The 26561-nt window shown below is 38.7% G+C and overlaps 1 protein-coding gene across 9 annotated transcripts in view; it reads left to right on the top strand.

The window, feature by feature from the left end:
- The window catches only part of LOC134212314 (galactosylgalactosylxylosylprotein 3-beta-glucuronosyltransferase S), a 58716-nt gene that overhangs the window by 12268 nt on the left and 19887 nt on the right, over window positions 1–26561 (top strand). For 3 of the 9 annotated variants that reach the window (XM_062690051.1, XM_062690054.1, XM_062690053.1), the window contains exons 2-5: window positions 451–1011; window positions 19860–20150; window positions 20229–20491; window positions 20561–20915. In XM_062690051.1, coding sequence (XP_062546035.1) covers window positions 885–1011; window positions 19860–20150; window positions 20229–20491; window positions 20561–20915 — 1036 coding nt within the window. In that variant the 5' untranslated portion in view covers window positions 451–884. Of the gene's footprint in view, window positions 1–344; window positions 1012–19859; window positions 20151–20228; window positions 20492–20560; window positions 20916–26561 lie in introns of all 9 variants that reach the window. The other 6 variants (XM_062690050.1, XM_062690052.1, XM_062690055.1 and 3 more) reach the window with 5 other exon arrangements.

Genomic DNA, 26561 nt, shown 5'->3' with positions numbered 1-26561 from the left:
TTGCACCACAAATGGGTACACTGTTCCTTTGGTGGTGGTAAAAATTAAATTTGGTTCTCATAATGGTGCTATCCATTGATTTCTTATGAAACTCGCCACTATTGGTACAGTTGCACCACAACAAGTTCAACAAGTTGTATCTTTGTTTTCAATAGTTTTACAAGCAAATTCAACAGGATATATAATGTACGATGGATCAACTGAAACCATCGTAAAGTGTATAATTAAGTATGAAAAATCTTATTAAAACCCCACTACCTCCACTATTGTTGCTACCTCCACTAAGGGTACGGTTACCCTACTAAATAGATGATCACATAACTATTAACCGCTACAAAAATAAGTTTTCGGGTCACCTTCTTGTGTACAGTGTACAGCTTTATTAGAAAATAATAAACAGGTATCCAGTACCAGTAGTACATAGTGAAAGAACGACATCATTTTTTGTAGACCAGTGAAATCAATGCAAGTGCACCCACCACATATTTGTCCGTGGTTCATCGTGACGGTGACGAAATGTGATTCGTCCGGGAACAAAAGTGGACGACTATTCACCTAAACGTTACCGGTATACCTACTCTATATATGAACATATCGTGCAGTATTGAAAAGATGCCAAATTTGGAGAAAAATGCTAAATTGATCTACCGTGCAGATGAAACATTGATAATGGATTTATAATCAGACCGACGACCACACGAAGCAGCTCCAGTTCGATTCCAGCAGCACCGTTCTGTGGTAGCAACACCAGTACAAATCATTTAATGACTTTGACGCTTCAAGGTCTGCTGCGGAAGAGGTGTGAATGGGTATCGTTTAGCAATAGGAGAAAGTGTGATTAAAATTTTCACGCACAGTGAACATTCCTCGACGTCCGCCGAGGAATGCTGGTGAGGATGGCGTATACTTCCGTCCGAAATATGACAAAGGCGAAAAACTTTGCCATCCTGATCGTGGTCGTAGCGCTGGTTGTGATTGGCGCTATCCTAAGTACGTCATCGGCTGTACCAGGTGAGTGAAACTTATTAATCATGATTGGCTGTTTGTTTTGTTTATTAGTTTATTTTGTCCCATCCAAATCAACCTCGAGTACTTCGGTACCTCAAACTTTTGCAGATTACGAGCCATATTATTTGAGACACGGTGTGTTTGTCCAAAGAGGATTATTTTCAAAAAATCGGTATCTCTAAAACACTCACTACACGAAAGTATAGGTTTTCCTCTTTCGCGTAGGTGCATTTTAAAAATGTTCTATCGGGGGTCATTTTTCCATACATTTTGGGGGGGGGGCTAAATCGGCTATCATTTGAGATTTCTATGGAATTTGCACCAAAAATAGTGAAAAAATAAAAATTGTTCTAGATCCTCCGATAGAACATTTTAGTTTACCCACTATATGAAAGAGGAGAGCATGTACTCTCACCTGGTGGGTGTTTCAGGGATACTGATTTTTGAAAAATAATGATTCCCCATAGACACACCGTGTTGATATGGAGTATATAACACTCTGCGTGCATTTGTATGTTTAGTTACAAAAAAAACATGTGTTTTAGCCACTTATCCTTAACCGATTAGATCGCAACAAGTTGTATTTTTGGGGAATTCGTTCGAAAATCACTAATTCCGCCTTTCTCGTAAACATACAGTGTTAGTAGGGTTGCTTGTCAGTGTTTTAAAGCTTTAAGCTTTCAATGTTCTTAAATTAAGTTTATATCTTTTTTTGTCTTTGAAAGTAAAGTTATGAAATACACTGGATTTTGTTTTTACACGATTTATATTTTCTCAATTTTCCACTCATCCTAAATGTTTAACGCATATCAACAATCATGTGATTTTTCTTTGATTTATCCTGGATTTTTTGAAACATGTTGCGAAAAGTTTGGTGGTAAATTGAAGTCACACGATAAAAAACACGAGCGAAAAAAAATCGTGTAAAAATAAAATCCTGTGTACTCAATAAAGGCTGGTGTATTTTTTTAATGAATTTTCTTTTGATTCAACCAAAATAATGGTTATACATGCATTTATCAAGCTGTTACAGTAGTTGAAGAACTTGTCCTTAATTCTCAACCTCTGTTCCTCGCCATTGGCCCTCCTGAAATGCTGCAATCTCCACCTTTACCTTTTGCAGCTCTCGAGCAAGGAGGGCAACTTGTGCAGGTTCCAACAGGGTCCTAACGTTCCAAGAACCGAGTTTCCAATCAGTTTCCGTTGAACATTGCCGTGTCCTTTGGATGTTTTCTGGGAATATCAAAAAGGAATATTAGGAAGAAAATCTAATAATTTCAGTTGTCAATGATCTTCACTTTTTCTAGTCGGTAAGGTCTGATTATTAAGAAAATTATTTTGAGCTTTTTAGTGGAATGTCTTTACTTGTCATAAGACGAGTTTGTCGTCAATCCCATTTAATTCCGCCACTCAATTGTACCTTGACAGATACGTATTTCGACCTCAACCTGTCGAGTCAAGTACGAGACACTGAAGACGGCCTTACTGTTGAGGTCGAAATACGTATCTGTCAAGGTACAATTAAGTGGTGGAATTAATTGGGATTGTACAAACTCGTCTTATGACAAGTGAAGGTCTGAATAATTATATCAGCTTCCAAACTGCCTTTAAATAGTGAACGAATCATCTGAAGTTCCGATGGCTATTTGCGCTGAAAATAAATTAAAGATGAAAAACTTTCGGAGGCAGGTGAAAAAAAAAGTTTCATGGATACTGGGGTCTCCAGTAGCCTTGCGAGCAAAGGCGTAGGATTGCCAATCCGGAGATGGCGATTTCGATTATCTCGGTCCGGTCTAGGATGTTTTCGGGTTGGAAACTTTCTCGACACCCTGGGCATAGTGTATCCATCGTACTTGCCACACAAGATACATACTCATGCACAATTGGAATGTAGAGTCATAGAAGAAGAAGAAGGATACTGTTCATCCTTTCATTAGAGAAAAATGACATCTCACGTCAATGCTGCAAATGCGAGACATAATTAAAATGATTCTGTAATATTGACAGTTGGCAAATCAATGTTGCAAAAGGAGTGAAGAATGCAGTTTAGAAACTACGTACGGATTACCGATTACATTACTGGGTACCGCGGATCATTCATAGCATGCGAAATATGAACCACAAAAATGTCGTCAGTTTCATATTGATTGTTGGATATATTGATGATGATGATGATGATGATGATGATGATGATGATGATGGTCCCGCCACATACCCCTACAAAGGTTTGAGCTAGACGATTTATCTTTAAGATAATTAATTGAATGATATAATAACAATTTAATCAGATTTGCAAAAAACAAAAACGATCTGATTACCATCACAGATATGAATTACATAACTTTTCATTACTATCCAGCAAAAAAGGTAAATTAGAAAAAAAAAACTGTTGTTTTCATCTACAGATTCTCATAAGCATCGGTAGTGATACTTCGAGTTTATACTAAAATGCAAAACTTGTGATACCTCTTGCACAGATTTCAAAAGTTCCACCAAGAATTGCGTTTCATGTTTATACTGCCTCATAAGGAAATGCTTACTTATTTTTACATAGAGAGATTTTTACTTTTAAGCTTAGTTTGAGTTTAATTCGGAAGCAGACAGACAAAACATAAAGGGCAAACACATGAAAAATGCGTTTGAAGAAGAATAATTTATATTGGATGTGTCATTTTAGGAACATTTTATACGTGTTCTTATCGAAATATTTAATCTTAATCAAACAGTGCACAGGTTGAAGAAATGATCACGCGACGCTTCTGCAGCACATACTCTACATAAATCGATATAGGGTAAGGGAGGTATTTTGGACCACTTTAGGAGATGGCCGAACAATTTTGTCGAATAAAAGTTAGATTTTGTAATAATACTTGATCAATTCCCTATGCAACTAAAAAGTGGTGAATGCTAAGTAGGATTTGTAGGTAATAATGATGTAAATCCCACTGAAAGAACCAAACTACCATAAATTCTGAAGATATGTAAGATTTAATTTTGGACCACCTGTTTTTATTTTGGACCACCTGTTGAACATATTTTGGACCACTCGAACAATTTTGTATTGCTTGCAAAGTTATGTTACTATTGGATTAAATTAGTGATCTCCAGCATTTTCGGCGTTTTCATCCTGAAAGTCCTTGTGAAGCAATACATTTTTATAGGCATTCAAAGCTTAGAACAATATCTACAAGCTTAGGGTATTGAAACTAATTTCAATGTCAGTACCACTCGGTACAGCATCATCAAAGCAAAACAAACTTGTGGCCCATTGCCGTGATGTATACACCTGCATACATACCCTGCATATTTTTTATGTAGTTTGTTAGATCTGTTCCATTTGCGCCATTGATAGTAGTGGGTTGCCTGGTTCTTCCTTGCTCATTGCATATTCTTTTTCAAAACGAAACATAATCGTAGAACGCGGAACTCTGTTGCATTGGCAAACAGCACGGACGGAGAGCTATAGCAAAGATTGGTTCTTGTCGTAGAGATTTCTCAACTATTCTGCTCACAATCGCATATTATGGGACAAATATGGATAGGAATTACAGCAAAGGTGGGACTGATATGCGATCATAGGCAGTATTTTCGTACGGAAATAATAAAAGCAGTTACATGTTGGGTTAATAGACATTTTTCTAGGGCTTACATCAATAAACGGTAATTTATAAATGCGGTATGAACAGTAATTTATGAATGGTTTGATACTAGAGAAACAAATGGTTGCTAAAAACAAAAGTTTGAGAGATCTAGAACTTAAAAAGAAGATATGTCGAAAATATGTTCGGTTCAATAAAAAATGAACCTATTTTGGACATGCCTCAGAATACTGTTTTTAAACTTACAATGTTTCGTTCGAGATATGAAACTGCTTCAATTAGGTTTTAATGAGTCAACAACATCATTCACGTGGCTTAAATCTATGTACAAATAAACTTACAGCTTTTGAAAGTTGACTTCAATTTTACAATGTCGTCTTATTTTTGGTCTAATCCAGCCGGCATGGGTAAATACGTGAAAATATTCTTAATGATTGCAATATTTTATAAGAAACAAATGTAGGAAATACCTTATGGATAGTTTCTTTGTGCAATAAAATTTAAATATTGCACGTTTAATTTAGTTTTGTGTGATATAAATACAAAATTCAGCTAGGTGGTCCAAAATAAGAGCCCGGTCCAAAATACAGCCGTTACCCTATCATCGTTACATTTTGATTGAGTGAAATCGTCCGCTAAATCAAGCTTCCATTTTTTTAGACCACAAAAACCTGTCCGTATTGAAATATTCAATCCAGAAACACATAGGCTGTTACATTAGTTATTGTGATTACATAGGACAGTAAATGATAATCACATTTAACTACGTACATTACACGTATGACAACAATAAAGTACAAACGGTTCCATGCAATTGTAAAGTAATCAACTTGTTGTTTAGATTGTGATAGGCTAATCACGCCATCAGAAAATGCTGCTGTCGCGTGCAAGAGTGATACGTTGAATAGGGTTTATCGCTGTGAACCTCGTGATGACATTTTTTGCTTGGTAGGTTAGAAGTTTTTGTCATTGTGTTTGGTACAGCTTTGATCGATTTATAATATTTGATTGAAATAACGAATGTATTATGAGTTTTAGGATACTATTTTACTGTTCAATTGATTTTTTTTTGTAAATATTAAAAAAAATGATGCATGCACTACCCTTCTACGCATAATTGTCCCATGCTAGTTTAGAGGTTTTTACTTTTTATCATAGAACATAGAACATTCTTTTTTGGTATGTTTTCTCCTGAAAACACTTGAAGATATCGACTTTGGTCGAAAAATTCAGTGAAAACAACATCAAGTTAATCAGTACTCATATTTTTTCGGACTTAGCCAGTACAATGACGGAGTAGTATTAGCATGAACGACCAGTCTACGAAAACGTTTTTGTGTTGACTGAGGATGAACTACGATGAAAGTTTGGGAAGGAACGTTTGGGTTCTCTCTATATGTTATGACGATAGCGAAAACACATTAAGGACAAGCATCTCGGAATCCAAAACAAAATTCACTCGCGTTTTCAAGGGCACACCACTCAATATGAAAGCATATATATCCTCAAGACGACGCCGGAGCTAGAACACGCCTTTCGAACCTAGTCCTCCGACATCGACTGTCATGTGCATGTTATGGCTGATGTTAGGGTCTTCACACAAGGGTGCGATGGTTTGCAGACTCGTGCTTCAACATACGCCCCAATCGTATAACCCTACGGTTCAAGATCCGGACTGCTGGGTGGCCACAAATCTTTCGTTCAAAATATCATGTTGTTCTTCAGCCATTGTTGGGTCGATTGGACGTGTGACATGGCGCTCCATCTGTAGGACAACGTTTTGATCCTCGGAGAATGTGACCTTCCCCCAGGGAAGCACTTGGCCGTTAAAAATACCGACAAACAATTCGGTATGGATTCTAACCCCAACATCAATGAAAACAGGCGGTAGTGTCAAACCGTTGGACGCCCCCAAGCCAAACACCATGACAGCAGTTGGATTGGTTTGGAATTTAAGCTTCACTTGCTCCAGAACATCCGGAATTTTCTTCGGTGAAATGAATTGGTTCGTGGGGCCGTTGGGGTTTCAGCTGAAAAACTTTCGCGTCGGAAAACAGGATTATAATGTTTTCCTTCTTAAAAAATGAATATTTTTGAACGAGTAACTCGCAGTTCCTATATCCGGTCCGTAATCAAGTGGCGTTTCACTGTTGGTTTCACTCAAGCTTTGGAAAGTACATGCAAGTCTTCTTTGATGGTTTTCGCATAGATTTCTCAGAAATTTTGACTTCCTAGGCAAGTTTTCTGATGGACCGCACCAGGTTGCGAGCAATCTTCATACGAGCCGATTTGATTACGTTTGGCATACGTGCAAAGCACGGACGTCCACTTCCCGACATCCTACCACCATAGCAATCTTATTCGACGTCTTCTGGGCGAGCAACAACTACTTTTTTTGATAATCAATGTTTCAATATGTATTCATTTATTTTCATCACATCTCGTTCAACAGGGTATCTACGAACCAAAAAAAAACCTGGAGAACCTGGAATTGTCAGGAATTTATTCGGGAAATCAGTTAGGAATTGCTTTGTAAAAAATTCTTTTGCAATTTCTTTTTCCTAGAATAATTTCCATTAGGAATTCTCGAAATAATTTCCGAATAAATTCCTGAAGGAATTTATAAAAAATGCAAAGCAAATTGTATACGAATTTTCCAAGGAATATAAAGGAAATTTCCGAAGTTATTTCCAGTAGAGGCGTCTAGTACTTGAACGTTTATACGCTAGTGGCGCTACCCAATATTACGATATACACTCCCGATCAAAAGTTTGGGTTCACCCTTAAAAAATATAGGCAAATGTTTTTGGTCGTATTTTCGCCGTCTTACATCCGATTTCGAGTATTGTTAGCTCGATACAAAGAATATGAGTAGATCTTGCACCGTAGGTATTTTAAACTAACAATTTCCAATAATTATGTACTAAAATATTACATTAAGATACTCATTTTTCTTATATTTATGTTGTAAAAATATGTTGATTTTTCTCTAAATTGAGCCCACAAAATTTCGAAATAAAAAGGGAAATGGAACCCAATTTAAATCATCTGAGGGTCATTGATGATTTTTCGGTGGAAAATTTTTTGTTTTATTTAAAAAAAAAATCAAAATGTTTACTCCGATGCATAGTATGCATCGGTCAAAAGTTTGGGTTCACCCACTATATGAACCGGCCATAAGTTTGGGTTCAATCAAAAATGCTAAACTCACGCACTTCAATCTTTCTTATTTGTTCGTATCACTAGAACTTATATAAAAATATTAGAATACATTTAAAAAAGTATCCTCAAACCGAACAAAAAATCACCTCGGCTCAAGAACTTCTAACCGCACCGTGGTGCCAAAACGCCAGGAGAATTTTTTATTATGAAAATAATCCTTCATCGTTAATAGGAAAACTGTCTAATACGTTGACGCTAACATGTCGATTTCAAAAGGTGAAAACAATATTGTTTTTTAGTATTTGGAAAGAATTTGGATGAGTTAATATCTTCTGAATCAAATAAGAATGATTATGATTAATACCACCTGACATCACGTTGTCGTGGATCGTGCATATTTTTTATTTACGTCGCATTGTCTACAGTCCCGCGAGAGAATGAGAGATTAAGATGTTGAGAGATTGAGTGAAAATTGCTTATGTCGGAAATTGAATTGAAGTATGCCGGAAAAGCAATCACTGTGACTGAAATACGTGCTTACTTACTTGATACGTGATGGGCTACAGCTCTTCGATGAACCTACGCCGAATGTAATATCATGCTCCTGGACTCGCTCCTGGGCCAATCGCTTTCAGTCGCCCTGAACATTGAGCGCCCTCAGTTGCTCTTCAACTGCAAAAAGCCATCGTGTACGCGGCCATCCACGGAGCCTGTGGCCTCTTCCGGGTTCTCTACTAAATATTATCTTCGCTTGACCTTCTTCCGGCATACGAACAACGTGTCCAGCTTATAAGCTTAATAATACCCATCCCTTTATACACCTGGTAAAACTCTTGATTCATGTGACGCCGCCAGATAACGTTCTCCTGTTTACCGCCGAGTATTGTCCGCAGCACCTTACGCTCAAACACTCCGAAAACTCTCCGATCAGCCTCTTTTAACGTCCATGTTTCATGGCCGTATAAAGCCTCCGGAAGAACCAGAGTAGTAGCGAATTTTGTCGTTTGAAGACTATGGGACTTAAGCTGGTTACGAAGTCCGTAATAAGTCCTTTTTGCAGCTGCAATACGCCTGATCTGAGGTAACAAATGACGTCCATATTTCATTCGCAACCCTTACACTTGATTTTGATCCGTCCAACGTTATACGAATCCGCCGTATCAGTTTCGCCGGAAAACCATGTTCAAGCATAATTTGCCATAATTCATCCCGTTTCACTGGATCGTACGCCGCCTTGAAATCAATAAACAGATGATGTGTCTGCAAGTTGTACTCCCGGAATTTATCAAGGATTTGTCTCAGGGTAAACATCTGATCCGTCGTTGACAGGCCCTCACGAAAACCTGCTTGGTATTCGCCGACGAAGGACTGTTCAAGCGGTCTCAATCTGTTGAACAGAATACGGGACATAATTTTATACGCCTCGGTAATTGGCGCACTCCAGTTTGTGCCCTTTTTTACAAAGACGGCAAATGAGGCCGTCCATCCAGCTACCAGGCAATTCCTCGTCTTAAAATATTTTCGACATAATATGGTGCAGATCTTCATAAAGCTGCTCACTCACTGAGAAGTTCAGCCGGGAGCTGATCCTTCCCCGCAACCTTATTGTTTTTCATCTCTTTAATAGCTTTTTTAACCTCATCTAGTGTAGGCGACTCCACCGCTTGTCCATCGTCGCTAATATTTATTCAGTTCACCGATGCACCGTCACTTCCACTATTCAACAATGACTCGAAGTGTTGCTTCCACCTGGCAGCCACTTCGGTTTTATCTGTCAGCAACTTCCCTTCTTAGTCACAGCTTCCTTGTACCGATCTCTATTCTATCGGGTACCCGACACCAACATCCAGCTTCTGGCAACGTACTTCTCGTCTGTCACTCTCTATCTCTCGTCTGTCGGCTCTGTGCAGTGCCTACTACTTCTTGTGATGTTGTGCTCACCGCTCCATGGATCGACTCCCATAGATCGTTGATGTTGTCGCTAACGTTGATTACATTTACCCGTTCGTTGAGCTTCTGGCGGCACTTCCGTAGACAATTGCTGGATATTGTAACGCGTCGTTCGCTGTGATCTTTCGTTCGATACAGTTGACAACCGTGATCGAATATTACTAAAAACGAGGTAGTGATCAGAGTCAATGTTCGGACCTCTCATCCGAGAAATTGCGCCTATCCACCAGAACATGGTCTATCTATCTGAGTTTCACCATTTGGGTGTCTCCAGGTGTGCTTTCGGATATTATTTCGTGCAAAGTAGGTGCTAGCAGTAGGTGGCAGCAGTGAAATTTACTAGTCGTAGGCCGTTGACATTGGTAGAAATACGTGCTACACCTTGTGAATTTAAATCAAATAAAAGCCTTTTTAAACGATGTTTAGCAAGAATTATTCTTGCTGATTTTTAAGCAGAAGTTTGCAGCATTTCACGGCCCACAAAATTCAGGAAAAGTTGCTTCTTGTCATAAATATCAATTGAATAATGCTGTAGTCGTACGCATGTTAGGCCGGGAATGGTATAAGAAACCCTATCTGAATATTTTTCTATTTACTGCAAAAATATCCATTGCTGACAGATATGTCTGAATCTTGTTACGCAATTTTTAAAAAATCCGTTTTGAAATTTACTGCAAAAATTCGTCACGCACCCTGTATTGTTATCAGGGAATCAATATTCGAGTAACGCATAACAATACAGTAATATCCCGATTTTATCACCCCCCTGGTGAATTTTGGGGTGATAAAACAGGGTATGTGACAAAACTGGAAAAAAAAATTCCAATTTTTTAATTCATTCCACAAATATGAATCATTTTATTTCTTGTCGAAATTCCTTACAGAATATTTCCCAGGTACTCAGAAGTCGTTCGTCATAAATTACAGGCGGTGTAAGTTATTTCATGAAAATCAATGTTGTTTGTGGTATTATTTACGAAAATAAAAAGAATGACAAAATTTTTGGGGTTGCAAAATCGGGTCGAAAACGTGATAAAATCGGGGGTAGACAAAATTGGGGGTAGACAAAATCGGGGAGTGACAAAATCGGGTCAACACTGTATACCTTTTTTCGTCAACAGAGTTTGTAACTGACAAACGCACCTTGCAACAAGCCTTTATCAGAATCCAAACACAATATGGCAAGAATCATTTGCCTTGTAGGCTCTGATATTTCCGAGAATACGATGCTAATTCTGTAATCATATTTAGATTCTCGAATTTTTCTATGAAAGCAGAAACTATGATAGAGGGAATGACGGCTTTGGAAGGTTTTGTTCTATTATTGGCAGGGGGGTTATTTATGACGGACTATGCTCAAATTTGGCCCAAACATTCTTTGTATATCAAATAATATTGTGGCCAAATTTCATAAAATTTGGTCGACAAAAGCCCCCTGACAATAATAGAACAAAACCTGCCAAAGCCGTCTCCCCCTACCATAAAATCAAAATTTGCTGTAGAGATAATGCAAAATAGCGGAATGAAAAGTTAGCAAAAAAAAATTGTCTTTTTTTTTGTTGCTGCCAAAATTTTTCGGATATTTGTCATTTTTACCTCCGACAAAAAAAAGTTTTTTCGTTGGTTCTCTTTGTCGCTTGTTTCGCAAGCGAATCCGAGAAAAATTGATTCCCTGATTGTTATAATATTGATTTTTTGTAATTTTGCGGGGAACATTTTGACTTCTTTATGGACAATTTTTCTGTATTTTTGCGTGGAACATTTTGACTTCTTTATGGACAATTTTTCTTTTATAATTGCAATTTTTGCTTTTAAAAGTGCTATTTTTTAAATTCCTTTCTTTATTTGTTAGGCTACTGTGCTGAGATCTACTGTGGTATTCTGCTGTACAAAACCCACAAAGAATCTATTTTTAGATTTCCATTACTCATTATTGTTGTCGTTGCCAGTCCATCTCATCGTTAGTCCATCGTGTCCATTTGTCCGTGCCGTGTATCCTAGGATCGTTGCATTGTTCGGTTGCCGTTTATCCGGGTAACATTGAAGGAATGCCTCCGAGAAGAACAAGTTGTCAGTCGTCATCAAGCAGCCGTGTATGGGCTGCGAATGCGGCGACTGACGAGGGTTTGGTGAAGGGCTGGGAATCGAACCCATGACCATCTGCTTGTAAGGCGAACGTGTAGCTAACTACGCATAGGGAACCCTCTCTTACTAATTTTGTTTTTTTTTTGTGGAAAATTCTTAATTGTTTGTGGAAATTTTTGGTTCAGGTTGGTTCAGGAGATGTTTAGAATATAGTTGAATAGGGGAACTGCTCCTGGATTTCATCTCATTGCTCCGATGTTCATCCCATCAAAAACAAAGCAATGGAAAGGGTTTTGTAATGTTTCTCATTTTTATGATTATTTCAGCAGTGAGCACGCATGTTGACAAAAAGAAGCGACGAAATTGATGCCGTATTTCTTTGTTTCGCGATTAGTTGAATATATGTTCTGTGAGATGAGAGATAGGAACAGCTCCCCAATACATCGTAACATCACAAGGTTGGGACTCAAAAACAGTTTGGATGGCCCAGAGTTCCTAAAAATTATATTACAAATTCTCTACCAATCTGTAAAAACAAAATTTCTTGATTTTTCATCAAAAGCTCAGATATATATTCATCTATAATAAACACTTGAGTGATTCGAATTTTGACTTTTTTACTCCCTTGTGCTCAACACTTCATGCCTGACCCACTAATTTCATGTAAAACTATAATTTCATAATGATGATTATCAGCAGTCTAGCATCGGAATTTGTCTCTGTTTTCTGCAATCAAACATATATTGTTTTTGGGACATTGCTCGTTGTTTTGAAAATGGCCTGGTCATGGTGCCGGACAGGGTTGAAATATGTCAAAGTCAATGCAGTGAAATACATGGATCTCAGCATATTCTACGGTCAATCTCACCGCCGCCGTCGTGAGTGCGACTGTGGGGCAGTCAAAAAATCAGTCCAGCACCAACTATTCAATTTACCATTCAACACAACACAAGTCGCTCTGACAGGCTGCTCAGTTCGGGGGTTACTGCATGAATGTGAGTGGCCCATATAAAAGCGTGGTGATTTTTTGTCATTTGCTGGGTGAATGTGTATATTTGACTGTGGTGAATTTCATTTTCGTGGCGCACTTGGTGATGTGAGTTTTGTTGTTTACCTCTCTCCCTCTTCGGGAATGTGAGATCGATTTTAAGGAAGGAAGAAAATAAAAAAATGAAATTAAAAAACATCACCTTCATCGAGTGCTGCCGAATATTTGCAAGCCTGGTGCCGGAGACATTGAAGGAAGTACTGGAGTAACCTCCCATCGCGGAAAAATGGTCATGGCTTCCTGATCAAGCGACGTGTCAAGCTTCGTGATTTTGCAATGCAACTTCATTAGAATGTATTCTGAGGAGATTTGGTCCACCTGGTCACATTCTGGGATACCCTGGAACGCTGATTCCCTGTCTGCTATTCAACATCGCTTTGGAGGTAATACAAAGGGCAGGGATTGACACGAGTGGTACGATTTTCTCGAAGTCCGTCCAGTTATTTGGTTTCGCCGACGACATTGATATCATGGCAAGTGGCCACTTTTCTATCAGTTCAAACTTCTTGATTTTGCAAATTGTTCATTAGGATGTGGTCTGAGGGCATTTGGTCCATCTGGTCATAATCCAGGAAACCCTGGAATGTTGGTTCTCTGGAAAAGTGGCCATATTTTGATCAATGTTGAAACCTGGCTCGCATTAATCCTGACGTCGTAAGCTAGACTTTATTTGTGATCAAAATGTTCCCGCTTCTCCCAAATAATCAGCTTTCCATGATGTCCTGGAATGTGACCAGATGGACCAAATACTCTTTTTTTCTGTGTTGAGGCGATAAACCACTGCGTGTACTAGGGGAACGGTTCGCCACTTCATCTCATAGCTCCTATTTCCATCCCATCAAAAACAAAGCAATGGAAAGGAATTTGGTTTGTTTATTATTTTTGTGATTTTTTTCAGCAGTGAGCACGCATGTTGACAAAAAGAAGCGACGAATTTGGTGCCGTATTTCTTTGTTTAGCGATGAGATGGATATATGTACAGTGAGATGGAGATCGGAACAGTTCCCCTAATTAAACTTTTGTGGTAACCAAATACTCTTAGAACACAGTCCTATAAACAGTGTTGTCCTACACTCAGTGCGAAAAATTCTGCTCTTTGATTTTACTCCATCTAAACGATTTTATAATCTGAGCTAAGTAAGTGTCAATACTAGGGAGACATTTGAACTTTCTAAATGTTATGTCAAACTATTGAAAAAATGCACACCAGAGCCTCAGGAGCGCGCGCACTGAAAATACACTGGAGTGTTTTCACTGGAGTGTATTTTCAGCGCGCGCGCTCCTGTTGCTCTGGCGTGCATTTTTTGACAGTTTGACATGACATTTAGAAAATTCAAATATCCTTCTATTAGTTACACTTACTTAGTTGAGGAGGATTTTTTCGCACTGAGTGTAGGACAACACTGCCTATAAACATGTTTTGCTAAATCACGAAGACACGCCGCAAGCCAGGTTTTAAAATGGAGTCGACTAGCCCAAGACTACGCGCAGCAGCTGGAAGTGACACTCCCAATGGAAGAGCAGCTAGGCGTAGCATCTCTTGAAGATGGCTGGAGAGATATTCGACCCTCCATTGAAAGCACCGCAACCGCTGCACTTGGCACGGTGGCTCCGGATCAGAGAAACGACTGGCATGACGGCGAATGTGAGCAGTTAGTTGAGGAGAAGAATGCAGCATGGGCGATATTGCTGCAACACCGCACGAGGGCCAACGAGGCACGATATAAACGGGCGCGGAACAGACTAAACTCGATTTTCCGGAGGAAAAAGCGCCAGCAGGAAGATCAAGACCGTGAAGAGACGGAGGAACTGTACCGCGCTAATAACACATGAAAGTTCTATGAGAAGTTAAACCGTTCACGTAAGGGCCACGTACCACAGCCTGATATGTGTAAGGACATAAACGGGAACCTTCTTACGAACGAGCGTGAGGTGATCCAGGTGGCGGCAGCACTACGAAGAACACCTGAATGGCGATGTGGCAGACGAAAATGGCGGTATGGTGATGGACCTGGAACAACGCGCGCAGGACATAATTTTACCGGCTCCGGATCTCCAGAAAATCCAGGAGAAGATTGGCCGGTTGAAGAACAACAAAGCCCCTGGGGTTGACCAACTACCAGGAGAGCTATTTAAACACGGTGGTGAGGCACTGGCTAGAGCGCTGCACTGGGTCATTACCAAGATTTGGGAGGAGGAAGTTTTGCCGCAGGAGTGGATGGAAGGTGTCGTGTGTCCCATCTACAAAATGGCGATAATCTGGATTGTAGCAACTCAATCACATTGCTGAACGCCGCCTACAAGGTACTCTCCCAAATTTTATGCCGCCGACTAAGTTCGTAGGGCAGTACCAGGCGGGATTTATGGGTGAACGCTCTACCACAGACCAGGTGTTCGCCATACGTCAGGTATTGCAGAAATGCCGCGAATACAACGTGCCCACTAGGGTGGCTCAAATTAGTATGGGAAAAACTTTGTTCAATTTTTTTGATGGGCCGCCCTCTTATTCGGTTCTATTTGATGCCTTGATGCTCTGGACAAAATTTCAGCCAAATCGGTCAACGTTTGGGCGGTGCTAAACTCGTTGGAAGTTTATATGGAAAAATGTATGCAGAAACATCCAAAAACAGTAAATTGCAGCTGGACTACACAACTTACGATGAAGAACTATGATACTTCAGATCTTGGAGAAATTAATACAGAATGTTATGCAGAAAACCGCGAGAAGATTCGAGTTTGCCCGGCTAAGTTGTTAGCATTTCTCTGCAGTGGGGTTTGAGCAAATTTCGTTTCTTTTACCTTTGAAAAGAAATAAATTCACCCCTACAACACTCCAGTAAAATGCTAATATCTTTGCGTAATAAACTCTAATCTTCTCGCGGTTTTCAACATAACATTCTGTATTTTATTTTACAAGAACTGAATAAGTATAATAGTTCTTGATCGTAAATTGTGCCGTCAACTGCAAATCATTGTTTATGGATGTTTCTGCATATATTTTTTCATATAAACTTCCAACGCGTTTAGCACCGCCCAAACGGGCATCAGGGCATCAAATAGAACCGAATAAGAGGGCGGCCCATCAAAAAATTTGAAAAGGTGTTTTTTGAGCCACCCTAGTGCCCACACATCATCTATTTATCGACTTTGAAGCCGCATATGATATAATCGATCGGGACCAGCTATGGCAGCTAATGCACGAAAACGGATTTCCGTATAAACTGATACGGTTGATCAAGGCGACGATGGATCGGGTGATGTGCGTAGTTCGAGTTTCAGGGGCATTCTCGAGTCCCTTAGAAATTCGTAGAGGGTTACGGCGAGGTGATGGTCTTTTGTGTCTGCTATTCAACATCGCTTTGGAGGAAGTAATACGAAGGGCAGGGATTGACACGAGTGGTACGATTTTCTCGAAGTCCGTCCAGTTATTTGGTTTCGCCGACGAAATTGATATCATGGCACGTAACTTTGAGAGGATGGAGGAAGCCTACATTAGACTGAAAAGCGAAGTTAAACGGATTGGACTAGTCATCGACACGTCGAAGACGAAGTACATGATAGGAAGAGGCTCAAGAGAGGTCAATGTAAGCCGCCCACCACGAGTTTCTACCCGAGCAGCACACATGTTACACATATATCACAGTAACTTATATATGACCGGATCCAGTCACAATCAAGTTGCAGCAACTAAATTCGCTTAACTTGTGCTGCTTGGGTATCGGTGGTGACGAAATCGAGGTGGTTGAAGAATTCGTGTACTTGGGCTCACTGGTGACCGCCGATAACGATAGGGTATGATGGGGCAAGATGGGTCGCCTAAGGCGAACCCTGCATATCTCAAAACAGAAACATTTTAATTCAACTTTTCAACATGGATCTATAAAAATAGCTCATATTCTGTAAGCCAGAGGTATGAAATAACAAAAACACCACTTTTTATTCCATTTCGAGTCATTAAAGTAGAAGTCTTTTTTTCTGTCAATCAAAAAATGACGGGGTAAGATGGGTCAAACAACGGGGCAAGATGGGTCACCTTTAAATACTGCAATTAATAATGTTTTTATTCCCAATATTGAATTACTAGATAGCTTTATTGCCAATGATTATATTGAGTAAAAAATAATGTTTGAGCCTTGGATGAAGAAATGGCTCTACATTCAAAAATGTCTGCAAATTCTTATAAAAACAAGCCGTCTGAGTATTGCTTTCTTAAAGACAAAAATAGACATTTTCAATAAACAAATTAACATCATTATGTCAAAAGTAACCTTAAAATAATTAAATCAGCAATGGAAAATATGTTTTGAATTCGAACTATGCCCTTCAGTATGTGCTGACCCATCTTGCCCCATTTGTAAGTTTGTGTTAGAATGTCTAATTTTCGATCAAATTTATTTATTTCAACGCAGTTAGTATACCATCACCTACATTACTTTTAATACGTTCACTATGTTACAAAAAATGCTTAAATTTTACATTGCTCGACGAGATTACACGTTTTATAGAAAGTGTGTTTCGCATAAGAAACAATGATGAAACATATTTTACCTTGCCATACTCTACAAAATAAAATTTTATCATCAAATCGAGTGACAACAAAGTAAAACCAAATTATTCCTCCTACAAAGTCATAATCTCCACATTAAAATGTACACGATGCTCAAAAACGGGCCTGACCCATCTTACCCCGTGACCCATCTTGCCCCGCCTAACCCTATCAGCAGAGAAATTCGGAGACGCATAGTAGCTGGAAATCGTACGTACTTTGGACTCCGCAAGACGCTCCGATCGAAAAGAGTTTTCCGCCGTACCAAACTGACTATCTACAAAACGCTTATTAGACCGGTAGCTCTCTACAGACACGAGACCTGGACGATGCTCGTGGAGGACAAACGTGCACTGGAAGTTTTCGAAAGGAAAGTGTTACGTATCATCTATGGTGGGGTGCATATGACGGACGATACGTGGAGGAGGCGAATGAACCACGAATTGCATTAGCTGTTGGGAGAACCATCCATCGTTCACACCGCGAAAATCGGAAGACTGCGGTGGGCCGGGCACGTAGCCAGAATGTCGGACAGTAATCCAGTGAAAATGGTACTCGACAACGATCCGACGGGAACAAGAAGGCGAGGTGCACAGCGGGCAAGGTGGATCGATCAGGTGGAGGACGATGTGCGGACCCTCCGCAGACTGCTTTGTTGGCGAAGTGCAGCCATGACCGAGCTGAATGGAGAAGACTTTTATGTGCAGCACAGGCCACTCCGGCCTTAGTCTGGTGATAAATAAATAAATAGTAGTCAATAAGTAATGACCATGCGTCTCCATCATTTAAAAATGGCTGTTGCAACCAGCTCATTAAAGACATTATGTCGACTGTTATGCAACATGTTAATATTGGCGGGCTTACTTGGGATATAATTATTTATCGACTAGTTATCCTCATTCGCTGAAATCTATTAAAATGATTAAGAAATTCAGATTTTGAAACAAAGCCATCATTTCCATCATGATAGCTTGTATCCTTTTCCTTTCCGTTATCATCATTATAACTGTTATCGTGGTCCATTCAATGTTGGCTTCGAAACGAACTGTGTTTGTAGAAGAAAAAGTGTCATACTCGTGTCAAAATTTCATCGCGATTAGAGATTCTGTTTTATATGTAACTTGATACGGAGCAACATTATGATTTTATGGCTTTTTTATGTGGAAAAACACTTGAATGCCATATTAATATAATCCCAATACTTCAGAATGAAACCATAAAGCACAGTAGAAATGCAATGCAATTGATTACATGAGTGATAATGAAAGTGAACATTATCAGTCTATAGGTAGGTTTGTTTTTATTGCGTCAAAACTTCGCTGATAACAACCCAGTATAGCCCACTTATTTTATACTACTGAACGACGGAGGATCCCTAGTTCTACATTTAACACCAAAGTTATTTTTTCGAATTGTAAGAATTCCAAACATAAACAATATTCATAATATTATTTCCGAAAATACTTTGTAATTTTATGGTAAATTGTTTATAAAGTATATAAGAGATTACTTAAGACACTTTACTTAACTAGTACACTTTCGGCCAGTTCAAACGACCCAAACGGCCTCATTAATAATGACTTGTTAGTTTGATTTGAGCTCATATTTTATAAAAGTCTCTTCACATTTCATCGATAACTGCACTGCCGTGAATCGCATATTTGTCCCATATGCATAGGAAACCCAGCAAAGATGGGACAGATATGCGATTCACGGCAGTGCACTAATTATAAACCATAGGTTGCATGTTATTTTCAATTGTTAAAACCGTTATCAAATGATTCAAAATGTGTAGTGTCCTATTACGTCAAGTCGATCGGGGTGTATCTTTGGACAATATTGTATCACGGGGCAAGTACCTATGTCACAAGCGCCAAGGTGCTGAACGGACACGAGTGCTTATCGTACTCTTAGAAAACCCGCAATATTTGATAAGAGGTTTCCCCGTTACGTATTTGATTGAACATTCACTTTTCCAGCAGATTGAAAGCATTAGCTTACTGTCAGCTGTGTCTAGTTATAAGGCTACCTTTTTCGTTATTACCTTTGTCATTATAGTATCAGCTTTGCGATATTTTTTGAATATAACATTCCTTTAACTATTTACAAAAAGTGCTGGTTTCTGTGAACTTATGTCGAAATTCATTGACAATTTCGATTTGCATGCAGTTGTTCTGATCCTATTTAGGATCTACAGTAACCTACAAAATTTAAAGAAACAAAATAAGATTAGCATAGTATATTTCGCTTAATTCTCAGAATTTGATAGTGTGCCGACTTTTTTTTCGTTATAATTTAGGTGATTTGTCCCTTTTTGTAAAAAATGTTTATGGGTACTTTCCACAGTTTTTGGTTATGAAGTTGTTTTTTTATTTAGACATTGTTTTGTAAATATATATGTACATACAATTTTAAATTGTGTCGGCATGAAATAAAGTACTCCTCATATGCTTCATTCCAGATGACATCAACAAAGAATACTCATCCGTTCCTGAAAATGACACTATGGCGGTGTGCTATGAAAGCTTCGAGGACACCCGAAAACTGATATATAGCTCCACAGACAACGATAACAGCAATCAACCAAAGCCCATCATCTACTTCGTTACACCGACCTATCCGAGAAGGGAACAGGTAGCGGAAATAACCCGCCTCGGCCAGACACTAATGCACATTCCTTATCTACACTGGATTGTGGCAGACGACACGACCGTATGCAACAGCTTTCTCAACAATCTGATCAAAAAATTTGGTAAATAGTGATATGATTGTCGTTGGGGTTTGATTTATGACTCATGTCCGCATAAAAAAAACGTTTTAATTGAAACAGGTATTCCATATACACACATTGCCAGCCCCATGCCGGACTTTTATCGCACAAAGAAGCTCGTTCCTCGTGGTGTAGCCAACCGACGGGCAGCGTTAACATGGATTCGCAGCAACAACAAAAAGACCGGCGTGCTGTATTTTGGCGACGACGATAACACTTTCGACTTGAAGTTGTTCAGCGAAATTCGCAGCACGAAAAAAGTGTCCATGTTCCCGGTGGGACTCATCGGTGATTACGCCATCAGTACCCCAGTAGTGAAGCACGTAAGTATTTGTTTAACCGTTACGTTTGAATGCTTCAGTGCTAATGAACTTGTTGTTTGCGTTTTCCAGGGCCAAGTCGTTGGATTCTTCGATTCGTGGCCTGCGAAAAGAAAGTGGCCAGTGGATATGGCCGGGTTTGCGGTCAACCTGGAGTACATGGGTCTCAGTCCAAACGTGACAATGCCCTTCAAGGCAGGCTACGAAGAGGACGAATTTCTCAAGAGCATTGGACTGAAGATGCATGATATCGAACCGAAGGCGAACAACTGTACCGAGATATTGGTGTGGCACACGCAAACCAAAAACAACAAACCACCAAAGATACGGATTAGTACCGGCATTCTTCAGAACGAGCAATTCAATCTGGGGGTGCTCCTCAATAAGCTCGAAACGATGGGCGTGAATCATATCAGTCAGTCGGCAGGTGAGTTTGTTGATAACGGGCATGTGGGCAGACATCGCACTATGATAAAGTTGATTACTGGTTGTGCACCAATAGAATGGGTTTTTTATTTTTCAAGTCTGGGTTTGGATCGAATGCTTGACAAGAATCTTATCACACATTAGTCATATTATATGTTTCAAAGTTACCTTTATTATTTATAATCAAGCTAAGGCCAAATTATCTGGTAGGTATTACTTAACAGGCTGATTTTAAGCTGTTACTTTGAAGTCGAATTAAACGGTGCACATTATTCCGTAATATAGATTACTCAACAGGTTTGGACTTTGGATCATTTGACCGTGGGGGTTCCTTTGCAATCTTTAATCTATTAAAAACCAATTTGTACAAACATATCAACAAAAGATATGAGATTTTGCAATGCTTAATGAAGGCTCTGCAATGCACAGTGCACAATGGATCAGGCCAAAAAATTAGGAGGTTAAAATTATGTTCAGCTTGAAGCTGATATTCTAACCACAAAGTGACTTCGAAAAAAACATAGCTTAGGCTTTATTTTGATGTGTGTGATCTCATTACATTTTAAGATAGAACTTTGAGATTATATTTTTCTCATTTTAACATCATACCTACGATGTTCTTCCTTATTTAATTTTAAGACACTTTGCCGAAAGCACCATCCAGTAGCCTTGCGAGTTAAGGCGTAGGATTGCATATCCGGAGATGGCGAGTTCGATTTTCGGTCCGGTCTAGGATGTTTTCGGGTTGGAAACTTTCTCGACTCCCTGGGCATAGTGTATCCATGTACTTGCCACACCAAGATAAATAGTCATGCAATAGTGAGCATAGAAAAGCTTCCAATTATTAACTGAGGAAATACTAATAGAATACTAAGTTGAAAAGCAGGCAATGTTCCAGTTGGAATGCAGAGCCATTGAAGAATAAGAAGAATGTTAGTGACCCCAAAAAAATCATTTTTTATTGGAATTTAGAGCCATTGAAGAAGAAGAAGAATGTTAGTGACCCTAAAAAAATCAATTTTTTAATTTTGATTTTAAACAAAGTTATGTCTCCCAAAAAAAATTAGATTTTAAAGATCAACATGTAACCATAATACGCTGTCTTGCTACGAGTAAAAAGTTAAAACATGCACGCCCGGTGGCATATGAGAACTGAGGAGAATCGCGTTTTGGACGACCGAAAGGAAGGGCAGCACTCACTTGCTCGATGGCTACTGCAAACTATTGAAGATCGCGCTTGTTCCGACCGGAGCCAAGCGCAATACATGCGCATGAGCCATCGTAGATATTTTATTCTTTTTGCAACGACTAAAACACGAACTGCACTTACTTGCTCGATGGCTACTGCAAACTCTTTTCAAAATCCTATAAGTATCTTTGAATGGGGGAAAACAAAGTTAAATTTCTTCCTCTGTCTAACCAGAGAAAAGGCTAAAGATTGCTCTGCACATTTTGGTACCGCAGAATTTAGCGGAATTCATGGTTTTCTAATCATTTTAAAAATGGTCCAAATTCCGCCAAATTGTTTAGTGTTTAGAGTAATTAGTAGTTCACTTAATATGTTCACTTAACTGATTCGGGAAAGGAGGTGTTAACCTTTATCACCGATATTTTCGCTAAACTTCGAAAAATTTCCCACAGAAGTAAAGAAGATTTTTCTAGTTGATGTTGTTATTGACTGTAAGTAACTCGGTATAGTGTTTATCGACTATGCAGTCTAAAACCCTCTAAAACACGGTATCTTCTCGAATTCGACGAAATTCTTTTTTATTTCCTTTATTTATTATTCATGTAATGAATCATATTGAAAAGTTTAAAAAAAAAACTGTTTTGATGGGCTTAAGTTCCGTAGATAATGTTCATATTTAGATACCTTCAATAGCTGGAGCTTCGAAATGTTCCCGAAAGTTTCTCGTAATGACATCCTCTACATCTTTGCTGAAAAAAACCCAGATTAATCCACCTAGCGGTGATTGAGCCTTTCTCGTTTGTTATAAAAATAGTAGTTTGGCCATAACTCCAAATCCCATAGTCCGATTGGGACAATTTTCAATAAGAAACAATGAGACAAGATTCTGCGTCGAATGAAACTTGTTGCAAGCAAAGGATTATTTTGTGCACACATACACACACACATCACCTCACTTCGTCGAGCTGAGTCGATCGGTATTCGTTCGGTATTCGATCGGAAAAGTTCGTTTTTGGACCGAACATAATATTTGTATACGAGAAAGGCAAAAACAATATTCTCAGAATAATATCCCACTTCTTAGATGATTAATCTCTCTTCTTCAAATTTTTCTCAAAAAAGTTTAATATCTTGGAGGACGATTTTCTAAACTGACATCAAAAACAAAGATAAGTCTCTTTATGTCTAGACACTTTCTAAAACAAACTTAAATAAACAAACAAAATCAATGATTTGAAATTTATTCAATTTTGATCGTAAATCAACGAAATCGAACACTGTGCAATGTTGCATTGTGCACACATTTTACCGCAAAAATGGAACGTTTATCTAGAAGGCACAGATATGATTAAGGCACAGTAATTTATTTACTGTTGCGCAAGGAGTGAGCCAAATCTACCTATTGGACTGTCAAACCGTATGTTTGACTTACTTAATATTCGATGGTCTACAGATTCTCCTTGATGAGCCTATACGCTGAATGAAGTATCCTTTTTTACTGGACTCGATCCTGCAGGATCCTGCTCCTGAGCCAATCGTTGTTCAGCTCCCTCAGAAGCTCAGAGGATGCCATAACAATTTCCGTTCAATCTCAATCTTCATAAAAACAATTTAATTTCTATCCCATTATACCCTTATCTCCACCTTGTGTATTCTCTTCATACATTTAAATTTAAGATTCCTGGGCTCTGCGCCCCGACAATGAAAATGGCAAAGTATATTACAAATGCCGCATTTTTGGTTTGACGGTTCAAGCCTCTACAGCCTGAGAGACCAACCACGCTTTCCCTCTTTTTCATTAAGCCGTCATCGAGTGTAAACATTCTCGCGGGTCAAACTTTTTCTTGAGAGGAGAAAATTTAATTGACGACAGAGCTCACTTCGGTTTACAACTTGAGCTACAATCACTGACTTGTCATAAGACGAGTTAGTAATATTCCATTTCATTCCATCACTTGATTATACTTTTACAGATATGTATTTAGATCTCAACTGTAAGGCCTCCTTCGGGGTCTCGTATTTGATTCGATTTTTAAACCAGATGTATTTGAATCATCTACCTTAATAGGAAAAGTAGCTATATCTAAATCCAAAATCAAAAATCTATGTGGTTCTATAGTTTTTAAGGAAAAAATCCGAATATTACTTTGAATATAGTTACAACTTTAAAATTTATTAAAACAATTGCACAGGATTTCCAAAACCATCTAAAGTTGTATTCAGGAAATTAGGACTTGCATATTTTGGCACTTCGTCTGCATTCAGGCATGGGTGCCAGTGCGACCTTAAAATTGAGACCATCGATATGAACTTGTACATACAAGATGAGCAATTTAAAGAAAGTATAGATTGCTTGTTCATGTCCAAAATAGCAGATCTGGTTATAACTTTACAACACTTGCATTCTATGCTGCATATTTGACATGAATTCTGAGAATTACTCGAAAAATGCATTGTTTGTATATGCTTCGATTAAGTGAATATTGGTTTGATTACTTTTTTTGAGACATAATAACATCAGAAAAATGCTTTTAGAAGTGTTTTTACCCTTTTTGGATTTTGAGAATGACTTTCAGAAATGCTAGGTCTACTTGATATTTAAGCAAGTTTTGATGCTATTTTAAATTCCTGCTTATTTTCAAGTGTTTGTTAAATCTTACAAAAAGTCGTAGGAGCTTTAATTCTTTTTAAAAGATTATCAGCAATCCTTACTGCTTTTACAACATTCTAACATTGTTTTTCCTTCCTTCTCCTTTTATTCTTCAGACTCCTTTCATACTTTCTGGAACTTTTACGAACTCTATGCAATTTTTTGGAAAATTTTGAGAGCTTCCTGCAATTTACGCAGATTTCCAGGTACCAGTTTACTGTCGCTCGTCGTTCAATACTGCAATTCTATGCATTTTGACAAACTAAGCTGTTCAATCTTCCTACTCTTATTTTACAGTCTACTTGAAATAAAAAAAAATGACATGGTACGCCCAAGTAAGATTTGCCAAAGAAGCTGCACAAATATAAGATCTATAAAGTGAAAAACAGTAGAGGACCCTTTTCAGAAGATAGGTTTACTAAAAATAAAGTCCATACTTGCCCTTTTGCATTGAAAGACTGTTTGATCGAATAGGCTTTTGGTACTGTTAAGGCTCCCCCAGACCGAAGCGATTACATCGCCGCGGCGGCGACAACTAGTCGCCGCGATTCTATCGTTCGGTCGCTGCCGGCAATGTTCTATTTACGCTTCCATACCAACGGCGACAGAATCGCTGTCGCCAAACGATAGAATCGCGTCGCGACTGTCGCATCGCGTGTGTTTGAGGGAACCTTTAGACTATCAATGCGAGTAGTAGTACAAGCCTGGACTATTGTATGAAAGTAGCATCACTTTCATCCGTTACCACAGATATATTGATTTGGGACTAATCACTATCTCTTAGATGGAAACAATGCACTCTCCAATAGTTCAGATCTGCCCTGGCGACGTTCTTGCGAATGCTGGGGAAGAGAAGGATGGTTAGTCGGACACCTACTTAAGAAAGATGCAGAGAACTCTACGACCTCTCATAGGTGTCACAGGAGATTTTTTATTTAATTGTTAATGTGGAAGGTTATAGGAATCGTGTTGGTAGAATGTGAAACACAGAAAGAACTATGATAGAAATACAAAGTAGGGCAGAAGCGGTAGCCACTAGACCAGCGAGCTCGTCTTCTATTTGACGCTCTGATTCTATGGACAAAATTTCAGCCAAAAAGATCAACGTGTGAGCGGTGCTAAACGCATTGGAAGTTAATATGGAAAACGTATAGATAAACATTAAAAAAACAGTAATTTGGAGCTAGATTGCTCCATCCACAATGAAGAACTTTGACCCTCATTCAGTTTTGCAGAGTTATATATAAAATGTTATGCAGAAAGCCGCGAGAAGATTTGAGTTCATCGGGCAAAAATATTTGCATTTTACTGACTTTTTCTGTGGATAAATATATTACTTTTCTAGTGTAAAAATATTATAGTTACGATAAAACCTTTGCGCCTAATGGCAAATAAGAGGGAATGAAATTTTCTTTTGATCACACTGGTATAGAATTGCGATCAGCTTGTGTTCATGGCTGTTCATGGCAAATGCGAGAAGTTTATGCTTCCTCTTTATTCTCTTATCAATAGGACAGGGCCAAAGGTGCTGGTTGAAAGAGATGGCGCCACAACATTTGTAGTAAAATTAATTTTCTTGTATGGACAAATCACCCGTTCTCACTAACTACTCATCACAGCGATATGTGACCTAGGTAGAAAAGCTACAAATATTTTTCTGATTTTTTGTACCCTCATTGCATTTTGCAACTTTAAACAATAAATGAGATCTGATTACAGCTCCATACTAAACTCGAGCGATTTACTACAAATTTCTTTATGACTGCTCTCCACCTAGAGTGTACAAAAGTAACATTCATAACTTACGC

Source organism: Armigeres subalbatus, chromosome 2 (assembly GCF_024139115.2).
Source record: "Armigeres subalbatus isolate Guangzhou_Male chromosome 2, GZ_Asu_2, whole genome shotgun sequence".
Classification (NCBI taxonomy): domain Eukaryota; kingdom Metazoa; phylum Arthropoda; class Insecta; order Diptera; family Culicidae; genus Armigeres; species Armigeres subalbatus.
The sequence above is the reverse complement of the archived record's forward strand: the minus strand, read 5'-3'. Positions and strand labels throughout refer to the sequence as shown.